At 49.4% G+C, this 12,955-nt stretch overlaps 1 protein-coding gene across 8 annotated transcripts in view; it reads left to right on the top strand.

Moving 5' to 3' along the window:
• Nucleotides 1–12,955, top strand: part of WDFY4 (WDFY family member 4) — a 251,942-nt gene that overhangs the window by 216,511 nt on the left and 22,476 nt on the right. For 7 of the 8 annotated variants that reach the window (XM_039546658.1, XM_039546659.1, XM_039546660.1 and 4 more), the window contains 2 exons: nucleotides 1,660–1,807; nucleotides 11,890–12,047. In XM_039546658.1, coding sequence (XP_039402592.1) covers nucleotides 1,660–1,807; nucleotides 11,890–12,047 — 306 coding nt within the window. The remainder of the gene's footprint in view (nucleotides 1–1,659; nucleotides 1,808–11,889; nucleotides 12,048–12,955) is intronic. The other variant, XR_005601150.1, reaches the window with a different exon arrangement.

Here is a 12,955-nt window from a genome sequence, read left to right as displayed (position 1 = left end):
TGTTCTCTGGGCTAGATTCTCAGCCGGTGGAAATCAGTGTAAAGAAGCTATGCTGATTTACACCAGCTGAGGATCTGGCTCTCTGTTTCTTCAGGCTGTGCAATACATGCGCACACACAAGGCTTTCTGGCCCATGTCTTTGTACCACAAAACAGTAAAGGATTTTCCATTTCCCAGGGCAATCCTCCGGAAAGTGCCAGGTTTGGGGTCTGTATGTAGATGGGCAAAGGTGGCTTAGAGCTGCCTATGCTGTCCTCCCATTCTTGAAGATCCTAAGATTTAGCTGTTTATTTCCCAAGTGGGTGTGTACAATGTATGAACACACATATACACTCACACACACCCCCTGCTCCCTCCCTTCAATATACACACACATGAAGGCAGCTTGATGTGCTGACTCCTAGCAGCTCAGCAAGTTTTACTTTACATTGGGATCTAGGATGTTTGCTTTTAGGCAGAGATGGGACTGAGTTGCCAGGCTTTTGGATCTGGATTCAGATCAGAAAATCCAGGGTGCTCTGCATCAGGCCCATTACAGAGATGTACCTAAGCTGCAGCATCCAGACCAGATCTGGATCTAAACCTCCCCAGACTTTAGGTGGGTGAGGTTGGGTTGAATCCAAGGTTCCACACTGGGTCCATCTCAGGTTTTCATATGAGAGTCGTCAAAGCAACAAGGATTCTTTAGAAGAGAGCAGGCTTCCCCCGGAGTAGCTTCACCCCAGAGTGTTGTCACCCATAGATCTCTGGTCTGTGCCTTGCACCCTGTGACACATGCCGATTGCTCTACTGGTCCAATGGATCCGCACGGTGGATCAGGGAGCAGCACAAATCAGGATAAACTGGGCATCCTTTGCAGCCCAGTCACCTGGCTTTGTGTTCATGGAAAAGCCAGGATTGCTGTCAGATTTGCAGAAGTAAGCAGAGGGGCCTGTTCGAGCCACGTGATCCCATTGCCAATGTTTTTATCCTCTTGTTAAACAGTTTTGACCTTAGTTTTAGCATGGGGGGAAAGAGGCTACTTCCTCGCCTCATTGTACCGCCCTTACTCAGCACCCTGCAAAATCTGAAGCTCTGGCTTGTTACAGTCAAAGGCTATAGCAGCAGGAAGGCTGAGAAGCAGAGATATAAGAAATAATAATAATCTCCCTTAAGAAAAGCCACTCAGCTATTTCCTCTAGACATTTTGTTGCCGAGAACTTTCTAGAGATGAGGCCAGATGGCTGCATTTCCCCTGAATCCCATCAGAGTGAGGAAGATCACGGAGCTGGGAGGAAATCAAGCTATAGGCAAAGCAGTAGGAAGGCATTTAGAGGGTAAGACTGAGACCACCAAACTCGTTTCGTTTGTGATCTAATCATAGTTAGGGTGCTAGCTTGGGACTCTGGAGTCCTGGGTTCAGGTCCCAGCTCAGCCACAGACTACCAGTGTGCCCTTGGGTAAGTCACTTAGCCTCCATTCCCCATCTGTAAAATGAGAATAATAGGTCTTCCCTACCTCACAGGGGTGTTGTGAGGATCAATCCACTGAAGCTGGTGAGGTGCTCAGATACTGTGGTGATGGGGGGTATAAGAAGTACCACAGAGAAACAGATGTATCCACTACGCGTTGGGGCAGATTGTTTTAAATATATTTTTAAGTGTTGTTCCTTTGTTCTAGCTCTTCACTAAACCCCACCCATCCAGGAATGCCACGGGCAAAAATGCATCAGGGAAAGAGGCTGCATCCTCTCTGCATTCAGCTGGACATGTGCCCCTGTTGCTCAGCAGCCTGCAAAATCTGAAGCTCTCTCCTGTCACAGTCAAAGGTGCTGGCAGTGTCGCGAATTCAGCCGTCTTTCATGTATAAATCAGTGAAAAGTCCTTGACCAGGCAAAGAGCTGGATGTGTTCAAACCCTACAGCTGGGCATAGCTTTATTTTAGCAAAGTACTGAATTGATCCCATCAAGGTCCATGTTGCCATGTCATGTAGTTTTTATTATTTATAGAGAGAGAGGGAGAGATTGAAAAGGGGAAGAAATAATCCTGTGAAAAAAATCAAAAATTTGAAGTCATTCTTATTTCATGTGGTCCAAAGCAGAAAAACATTTTTTTATTATTATTATTTTTGCCAAACTTTTTTTTTATTTTGAATTTTTGAAATGTTTTTTCCTCTTTCTCCCCCCTCCCCTTTTCTCCATGGAATGTAATAAAATGAATGATGTCCATGGTTTTCCCCCACCCACCCACACTTTTTTATTTACCTCCTTACCTCTCCGCTTTTTCTATTCTGTAACTTTCCCCATGTGGAGGTAGTTTTGAAAAGCTAGAAAATTGAAAAAAGGAAAAAGAAAATATTTTAAAAACAATCAAATCCCTTCACTCATTCTATTGAATTCAGGGGGCAATAGGGAGAAAAAATAGAATGTTGACGTTTTGACACTTGAAATGTTGACGTTTTCCGTTTCATCAAAAACTGGGACAATTTGCAACACCAAAAAGCTTTTCATGACATTTTTCATTTTTGAAGGAATAAAAACTATTTTTGGGGCAGGGGAAACATTTTGGAAAGAAACATTTCGACCTGTTCTGCTCTCTCTCAGTGGTGCCTACATGCCCAGCCAGGGTCAGGGCCCCATGTGCCAGGTGCTGTACAGACAGAATAGAAGATGGTCCTTATATTCTAAACAGACAAGTTAGACAAACGGATAGAGACAAACAACAAATATGCAATTGTCAAAGGTACAGAACTTATACATTTTTCTTCAAGTGATTGCTCATCTAGATTCCAATTAAGTGTGCTCACGCCGCGTGCACAGTCGTCGGAAAGTTTTTCCTTAGCAGCTCCCATTGGGTCAGCTGTGGAGCCCCCTGGAGTGGTTCCTTCTTACCGCCAGTGCCGGTAGTTGGAATTGTGGTGGCTTGCGTAGCAAGTGCTTCCCTTAGCTTACTTTGTAGTTGTAGTTTGTAGTTTTGTACTTGTTAGTTAGTAGATTAGGTAGTGGGAGTGGGGTCTAGCTCCAATCCTGTATCCTTCCCCTGGGTCCCGGGGCATGCCTCGGTCCCAACGGTTCAAGCCTTGCAGAACCTGCAGTAAGCCTATGCCTACAGGTGACCCCCACAACTCTTGCCTCAAGTGTCTGGGGGAATGCACCAAACAGGTTGATGCAAAATCTGCAAGGCGTTCCACCCAAGGACGAAGAAGGAGTGGGATTTCTGAAACAGCTCCTAATGGAGTCCACTCTTTGTCACAAACCTGCCACTGATTGTCAGGACCCAGCATCGGGTGTGTCCATGTGGAGCGCCCCAGCTTCAGTACAAGAAACAGTGCCGAGAAAGGACTCAGGCCTAAGTGACCCTTGGCACTGGTGCTCCCCGGCACCACAGACTGCAGAGACAGCCTGGCACCACTCCCACTCCCCAGTGCCGCATAAGTGGCACAGGAAAACTGATGGAAGCTGTTCTCCTGGGCTGAGGGCAACAGTGCTGGTGAGTGTGACAGCAGTGTGTCCTGTGCAGGAGCACTCATTGCAAAAACCTCAGGAATTGGGGCCATTGACTTTGGGCCCATTAAGGGAACCATTGAGTCCGGCTCCCAGCAGTACCCCTGAGTGCCAGGTGGAGGAGTTGGAGCTGCCATCCACCCCGGACACTTTTGAAGCTGCAAGGGATCTGATTGCCATGATGGCACCTCAGCCCCTGGCAAGTAGAGACAAGCCTCTGGTACCGCATCATCCAGCACCATCTAGAAGCAAACCTGCCATGATGAGGCAGTCGCCCTCTCCAGATCAGCACCACTCTCCACGGCAGCGCTCCAGAACGTCCCTGTCTCGACAGTGATCGCTGGTGCCGGCCTCCAGGAAGGGTTCCCCAGCACCATCAGGGTGACGCGCGCCTTCCCTGGCACCGAGAGAGGAGCGGCATGGGTCTCCGGCACTGGGTCTCCGGCACTGGGTGAGCGGCCCCAGTCTCTGGCTCCAGGTGAGCGGCACCAGTCCCCTGCTCTGGCTCCTCGTCACTGGTCTCCAGCGCAGTATTGTTCGGTGCTGCCGTGGTCATCAAGGTCAAGGCGTGCCTCATCAGACTCTGATGCCGACTTGTTCTATTTCCGGTGTAGCCGGCACACATCGGACAGGCGTTGGTACTGACACAACGCAGGGATTGTGCCTTGGCAGCCCCAGTGGCAACCTCCTACACAGTGGTCCTTTTGGACTCCCTGGGCTTACCACCAGGCCCAGGGCTCTCTTTTGGTGGCCTCAGATAGTAGAGAGGCCCTACCTCTCAGAGACAGACCCACACCTCCACCTCACCCGCCGCCAGACCAGGCTACTGCCACGGTGACAGTTATTGACAATGAGGTCCCTGGTGGCAAACAGGAGCAGGCGGAGGAGGTGGTCAAACCTGAGGACCCCATGGTGGACATTTTGGCATCACAGGGGCCATCTAGAGTCACTCTGCCACTGTTAAAAACTGTCCAGAGCAGCTGTCTACATCCATTCCGCCTACTGCAAAAGGGGTTGAACGGAAATACTTCATACCCTCTAAAGGTTACGAGTACCTCTTCTTGCACCCACAGCCCTGCTCTTTGGTGATGTCTGCAGTAAACGAGAAAGAGAAAAGGTCAGCAGGGACCGACTCCTAAATCTAAGGAGTCAAAAAGGATGGACCTTTTTGGAAGAAAGGTCTGCTCAACTGGGGGCCCACATCTGAGGATAGCTAACCAGCAAGCTATCCTCAGCAGATATAACTTCAACTCTTGGGCCTCCATGTTGAAGTTTAAGGAGCTGGTGGCGACGGACTCCAGAGCTGAATTTGCAGCGATAGTTGAGGAAGGAAAGGCAGTGGCACAGACCTCTTTGATGGGGCAGGCCTATTTTCAGACCAGATGGACTCCAGGCTTCACAGCCTTAAAGATTCCCGGGCGACCATGAAGTTGTTGGGCATGCAATCCCCAGTAACCCAACGCAGGCATTTTAAGCTGAAACAACAACACCCCTATCCTCCTCGGACAAGGCAGGACTTCCGGGGTGGGGTAAAGAAATGGCAGGCACAAGCCTTCCCATCCCCTCTCTGGGCAGGGCCAAGGCCCAATCAAGCCATCGTCGGGCTCAAAGCAGGCCTTTTGCAGGTGCGCCCAAGAACAGTGCATCCGCCAGGGCACCGGATCCTTCTCCCTGTTTCATGAATCGTCTATCCCACTTCTACCATGCCTGGTCCCAAATAACATCAGACCACTGGGTTCTTCATATGGTAGAAGTGGGATATTCTCTCCAATTCTGCTTCTCCCCTCCCTCCCACCCCCTTTCCCCATTCTTCTCCAGGAACGCTTCACACAAGGAACTTCTTATCCAGGAGGTGCAGGCGCTCCTTGGTGGAGGAGGTTCCTCAGGAAGTCAGGGTCAAGGGGTTCTATTCCCATTATTTCCTAATTCTCAAAGCCCAGGGGGTCTCAGACCCATTCTAGACCTGCGAGGACTCAACAAGTTCAGGGAAAAGTTGAAGTTTGGCATGGTCTCCCTGAGTGCTATTATCCCTTCCCTGGATTTGGAAAACTGGTACGCCGCCCTCGACATGAAAGACATGTACTTTCACATAGCTATATGGCCTGCACACAGACGATTCCTCAGATTTGTCGTCAACCACAACCATTATCAGTTCACAGTCCTCCTCTTCGGTCTATTGACAGCCCCCCTCCCCCGCCCCGAGTGTTCACCAAATGCATGTCAGTCGTAGCAGACTTCTTCCGAAGGAGGCAGGTGCACGTATACCCCTACCTCAATGACTGTCTGCTCAGGGGACACTCCAGGGAACAGGTGGAGTCTCAAGTCTGATTGGTCAGATCCACTTTTGAAAGACTGGGTCTCCTCCTCAATGTGAGTCGACTTTGTTACCAACCCAAAGAATAGAGTCCATCGGGGAGGTATTGGACTCGATACAGGCAAGAGTGTTTCTGCCAGAGGCTGCTTCCAAGTGATGGCAGACATTATTCAAGGCCTCAGTCAAGGGATGCCTGAGTCTTCTTGGTCACGTGGCAGACTGCACCTACATGGTCCAGCATGCCAGAATGAGGCTCAGACCCCTCCAAGCGTGGCTTGCGTTGGTCTACCACAACCGCCTGAGCTCAGTGGTCACTGTGCCAAAGTGAGTACTCGAGTCCCTTCAATGGTGGCTTGACCCTCAGACAGTGTGTGAGGGCATCCCCTTCAACAGCCCCCAGCCCTCCACGTCCCTGGTAATGGACGCATCGGCTCTGGGATGGGGTGCGCATTTGGGAGATCTCCAAACGCAGGGCCTATGGTCGCAGGATGAGCTCTCCCTCCATATCAATATCAAGGAGTTGAGGGCAGTGTGGCTAGCATGCAAAACCTTTCAGGCCCAACTACAAGGACAGTTTTGACGGACAACACTACTGCCATATTTTACATCAACAAGCAGGGTGGAACCCGTTCCTCTCCTCTATGTTGGGAAGCCATCCGGCTATGGAAGTTCTGCATAGCCCACTCCATTCACCTGGAGGCATCATTTCTACTAGGAGCTCAGAACGAACTAGCAGACCACCTCAGCGGGTCCTTCTGCAGTCACGAGTAGTCCATCCGCCTGTCTTTCAGAAGTGGAGGTTTCCCCAGGTCAATCTGTTCCCCACCTGGAGCAATAGAAAGTGCCCACAATTCTGTTCCTTCCAGAAACACATCCCAGGCTCGCTTGTGGATGCATTCCTGCTCCCCTGGGCAGGATGTCTGTTGTACACCTTTCCGCCAATCCCCCTCATCCACAAAGTCTTACTCAAGGTCCGCAGAGACAGGGCACGGATGATTCTGGTGGTGCCAGCGTGGCCTTGCCAACGTTGGTACACCACACTCCTGGAGCTGTCAGTGGATGCCCTGATCATGTTACCACTACTTCTGGACCTGATCACATAGGACCACGGTTGTCTTCATCACCCCAACCTCCAGTCCTTCAACCTCATGGCCTGGAAGCTTCATGGCTAAACTCCATGGAGCTCCTCTGCTCAGAACCGGTAAGCAAGGTCCTACTCGGCAGCAGAAAACCCTCCACTAGGGCCACATGCCTCACAAAGTGGAAGAGGTTTACATTCTGGTGTGCTCAGCATCGTATCCCCCCACTCCAGGCACCCATACCACTCATCTTGGAGTACCTACTGCACCTGAGGCAGCAGGGTCTCGCAGTGTTGTCCATCAAAGTGCACCTTGCAGCCATTTCAGGCTTCCACCCAGGAGTGGCCGGGCGTTCCGTCTTCACCAACCCCATGGTTCCAGGTTTCCTCAGGGCCTGGAATGGTTATACCCACAAATTAGTCAACCAGTCCCTGTGTGAAACCTTAACCTGGTCCTCTCCCAGCTAATAGGGCCCCCTTTCGAACTGCTGACAACTTCCTCCCTTCTCTATCTATTGTGGAAGGTAGCCTTTCTGGTTGCCATTACCTAAGCAAGAACGGTGTCGGAGTTAAAGGCCTTCATGTCCGACCCTCCCTTCACGGTTTTCCATAAGGACAAGGTACAACTTATACCTCATCCGGCCTTCCTTCCAAAGGTGGTGTCACATTTTCACACCAACCAGGACATTTGTCTGCCTGTCTTCTTCCCTAAACCTCACGCTAATATCCAAGAATGGAGGCGCCACTTATTGGGTGTTCGGCGGGTGCTAGCCTTTTACATTGAGCGCATGAAGCCGTTCCGAAAGTCGAACCAGCTCTTCGTGTCGGTGGTGGACTGGATGAAGGGGCTCCCAGTCACATCTCAGAGAATCTCATTGTGGATCACGTCCTGCATCCAGACATGCTACGACCTAGGTAAGGTTCCAGCCCTGGCTCTTACGGCACACTCCACAAGGACACAGGCTTCATCGGTGGCGTTCCTGGCCCAGGTCTCGATGCCACCCTCCAGACCTCATGCAATGTGGTCCTCGGAACATACATTCAACCTCTCATTATAGCATCATCCAGCATGCTAGAGATGATGCAGCATTCATAAGAACATAAGAACGGCCGTACTGGGTCAGAACAAAGGTCCATCTAGCCCAGTATCTGTCTACCGACAGTGGCCAATGCCAGGTGCCCCAGAGGGAGTGAACCTAACAGGCAATGATCAAGTGATCTCTCTCCTGCCATCCATCTCCACCCTCTGACAAACAGAGGATAGGGACACCATTCCTTACCCATCCTGGCTAATAGCCATTGTGATGGAGCAAGGCCGGATGGCTACAGGAAAGTACTGAGGAGCAGGTATGTTAGCTCCAGGCTAAGCAAATCCCTAGTACCATGGGAACCAAAATGGCAGTTGCTCCAGGCTAATCAAGGCACCTGGGGCCAATTAAGAACTTTCTAGAAGGCACCGGAGAGAGCTACATTGATTGGAGCACCTGCAGCCAATCAGGACAGGCTAATCAAGGCACCTGGTATAAAAAGGGGAGCTCACTCCAGTCTAGAGAGGAGGAGCCAGAGGAAAGAAGTGCGCATGAGGAGCTGGGAGCAAGAGACACAAGGAACTAAGAACTGAGAGGGGGTACTACTGGAGGATTGAGGAAAACACCATACAATCAAGCAGCATCAGACACCAGGAGGATCCGGTGGTGAGGATAAAGAAGGTGTTTGAAGGAGGCTATGGGGAAGTAGCCCAGGGAGCTGTAGCGGTCAAGCAGCGGTTACACGTAGCACTATAGAGACTGCTGCAATTCACAGGGCCCTGGGCTGGAACCCGGAGTAGAGGGCGGGCCCAGGTTCCCCCCTAGCCCCACTACTCCTAATCAGACATAGGAGTAGTTGATCCAGACTATGGGTTTCATCTAAGGGGAAAACCACTAAGGGGAAGAAATCCGCCAATAAGCGCAGGACCTACTAGAGGAGATGAGGAACTTTGCCACACCATTTATGGACGTAACCACCATGAATTCATTCAGTTTTCTTTTAAACGCTGTTATAGTCCTAGCTTTCACAACCTCCTCAGGTAAGGAGTTCCACAAGTTGACTGTGTGCTGCATGAAGAAGAACTTCCTTTTATTTGTTTTAAACCTGCTGCCTATTAATTTCATTTGGTGTCCCCTAGTTATTTACTTATTCCCATAATACAAGAACTTTTCCTTATCCACTTTCTCCACATCACTCATGATTTTATATACCTCTATCATATCCCCCATTAGTCTCCTCTTTTCCAAGCTGAAGAGTTCTAGCCTCTTTAATCTTTCCTCATATGGGACTCTCTCCAAACCCCTAATCATTTTAGTTGCCCTTTTCTGAACCTTTTCTAGTGCCAGTATATCTTTTTTTTTTGAGGTGAGGAGACCACATCTGTATACAGTATTCGAGATGTGAGCGTACCATGGATTTATACAAGGGCAATAACATATTCTCAGTCTTATTCTCTATCTCCTTTTTAATGATTCCTAACATCCTGTTTGCTTTTTTGACCGCCTCTGCACACTGTGTGGACATATTCAGAGAACTGTCCACGATGACACCAAGATCTTTTTCCTGATTAGTTGTAGCTAAATTAGCCCCCATCATATTGTATGTATAGTTGGGGTTATTTTTTCCAATGTGCATTACTTTACATTTATCCACATTAAATTTCATTTGCCATTTTGTTGCCCAATCATGGGCAGAGTGGTGCTCCAGTCAGCGATTCCATAACTCTGACCCCACCACCTAGGTAAGGCTTGGGAGTCACCTAACGAATTGATATGAGCAATCATGCAAAGAAGAAAAAATGGTTACTTACCTTCTCGTAACTGTTGTTCTTCGAGATGTGTTGCTCATGTCCATTCCAAACCACCCTCCGCTACTCTGACAGAGTAGCTGGCAAGAAGGAACTGAGGAGGGGCCGGGTCAGCAGGGTCATATATCCAGCGCCATGAAGGTGCCACTCCAGGGGGCTCCACAGCTGACCTGACAGGAGCTGCTAAGGAAAAACTTTCTGATGACTGTGCATGTGGTGTGAGCACACCTAATTGGAATGGACATGAGCAACACATCTCAAAGAACAACAGTTACGAGAAGGTGAGTAACTGTTTTATACAATCCCTCATATGACAGCCTTTCCCACAAACCTCCCATCTGGCCAGCTCCCAGAGTCAAACGCCTTCCCAGCCCTAGTTCACCCCACGTGCCTGCCCTCTCCACTCTCTAAGGAGCACTCTACCACAGTCTGGGGTGGGGAGACACAAGCAACCAAAGTGTCTGCAGATGGGCCCTGGACTCTTCTCCCTTCACCCCATCCCAAAGGGGCAGGAGTCAGGTGGTCCATATGGTGATGTGTCTGCCCCACATCATTCTTGGAGTGGTGGCTCATGCTGCTTCTTCCCCTGCAGGAGATGGAGTGAGTGTTGCCAACTTAACGACTTTGTCACTAGATTTAGTGACTCTTTGGTTTCCCTAGTGAGAAAATAAGTGTCAAAGTGACCCATGACAAATCTAGTGACTTTCACTGCCAATTACAGTGACATTCAGAGAAAGAAGTCACCAATATGTATAGTCACAAAATCATTCACAAGCAGCTCAATAGTGTTAATCCATTCCATGCTCTTCTTACTACATTCTGTTGCACACCAAGTCAATGTCATTACGTCTCAATTGAGCATGTCCTTGAAAGGAATCACATTCCAGGGCTTCTTGGGCTGAGATCACTATAATCTGCAGGCAAGGAAAAGAAGTTTGTGGAGGCTAATTCAACACTTTGCTAAAGCCAGGTGCACTTTGGAGAGAGCAGCACATTAGCCAGGGCTTGTTTTTACCCAACCATGTTCTTTCTCACCCCTCCATAGTAGGTAGCACACTCTGTGTTGCAGGGAAAGATGGCCAATGAAGTAGGCTGGGTGGGAGAGGCAGGTTAGCCAGCGAGGAGAGCTGCACGGATGGAAGGTTGGGTGGGATGAGACAGGGCCATGTGCCCCAATTGGGGAGAGGGGCACCGTGCCTTCAGGAACAAAGCCCTTACTACAGGATCAAAGGTGGAGCTAGCTTGATTTCAGTTGCCCTTTACTCCTTCCCCTATCTTGGCATGGGGTTAGCTGCCCAGCTCTTTTCAGAAATGAAACCCTGGAAGCTGGGGGAAGGGGCCTGGCTAGCTGATTTTTGTTTTTAAATCTACTTTCTTGGCTCCCTGCAGTGCCAAGCTCAGTTCAGGCAAATTCCCTCTTCCCTCTGGCTCTGGGCTCTCCCTTTCACTAACCTGCTGGCTCAAATCCAGGCTTGCAAGAAAGGGAGGCTCAGCTGAATTACCCAACCCCAGCCAACCTGGGCTGCAGTGTACGGAGCGCCCTTCCCAATGAGCAGAGGGCTGCAATTTCCTTCCCAATGAGCAGAGGGCGCCCTCCTGGTGATGACGGTGTACTGTTGTAGTTGCTTCTAGTGTACAACAGTATGTAGTAAGAAGAGCATGGAATGGATTTTATTAACACTATTGAGCTGCTTGTGAATGATTTGTGTGTGTGTGTGTGTGTGTGTGATTTTCTGTTGAATTTTCTGGACATTTTGTTTGATGACATTTTTGACTCCTTTTGAGTGCTTAAACAGCTACATCTAGAGACTTTTCAGGGTTTGTCTGGTGACTACCTGCTATGTGGAGTTGGCAACACTGGAAGCAGGAGGAAGCATATGGCCCATATGGCTTCACTTGCACTGTGAAGTTTAATGTGATGGAATGAAGCATTATGCATAGATGAGGGGACTTGGTGCCACCTGGCATGACACCCCCTCCCCCAGGTGTGTGTCAATGTGTTTCCATAGCCCTGCCTCGAATGTGGCTGCATCTCAGCCCCAGGGTGGCTTTTAGCCTCTGGTGCTGATCACATCACTCAGCATAGTTAGGGAGACAGGCAAACCTTGCAAGGGAGGGAAAGTCACTCTTAGCATGCTAGAAACAATAGGATGAGCTGTGATCTCCTTCTTCTGCTCAGAGGCGCCCAAGGGAGCCATCGGACACATCGTCCATACCGAGAAAATCATTCTGGCCGTCGAGAGAAACAAAGTTTTGATCCCACCGCTCTGGAACAAAACCTTCTGCTGGGGATTTGATGATTTCACCTGCTGCCTTGGAAACTATGGAACTGACAAGGTAAATGAGAACAAAGGCCAAGGGTTTTGAAACACCGGAGAGGGTGGACCAGTATTCTGAGATGGTACAGAGAATCCTCTTTCAAGATGCCTGCTTGGTGGGTCTTGATCATGTGCTCAGGGTCTAACAGATAACCAGATTTTGAGGTGGGAAGGAAGCTCCCCAGGTCATATTGGCAAGGACTTTGGGGATTTTCATCTTCCTCTGCAGCCTGGGGCATGGATCGCCTGCTGGGATCCTCTGGGCATCTCCCACCTAATCGATTCCCTGCCAATGCAGGGGTCTTGGCCATTGGTGGCACCTCCCGCTCTCTGCCTGTGGCTCACAACAGTGTAGTCTGCTGGAAACTGAAATGTTTTAGCCTAACAAAATCTTTGGCTTTAATACGGGAGTGTCTGGGTGAAATTTAATGACTTGTGCCATACAGGAGGTCAGACTGGATGATCTAATGTTCCTTTCAGGCCTGAAACTCTATGGAAAGTGACTCGTGATTTTGGGTGTCTCGGTGTTTGAGGTGCCCAACTTGAGACATCGTAAAGAGGCCTCATTTTCAGAGGGTGGGTGCTCAGCACCTTCTGGAAATCTGGCCCCATTGAAAGAGTCTAAGATTGGGCACCCAAAATCACTAGTTCCTCCTGAAAATCTTGGCCAATATTGAACTGATCTGAAGTTCTTATCTAGTTCCAATCCCTCTATCCTCTGTTACACTGAAACTGAGACCTTGTGTGATAGGACTTAACAACAACACAATGTCTCTTGGCCCTGATGAGAAATTTTGTGACGCAGAACTTTCTGCTGGGATTAGGATAGGACCATCTGTCAATTTCCTCCCACCCCTGAGTTTAGTACAGTGCTCTCATTCAAAACACTAATGCAGCTTCCCCTAGAAATCTGTAGAGCCCTGCTAA

The sequence above is a fragment of the Mauremys reevesii genome, linkage group 7 (genome assembly GCF_016161935.1).
Source record: "Mauremys reevesii isolate NIE-2019 linkage group 7, ASM1616193v1, whole genome shotgun sequence".
Taxonomy (NCBI): Eukaryota; Metazoa; Chordata; order Testudines; family Geoemydidae; genus Mauremys; species Mauremys reevesii.
The sequence above is the reverse complement of the archived record's forward strand: the minus strand, read 5'-3'. Positions and strand labels throughout refer to the sequence as shown.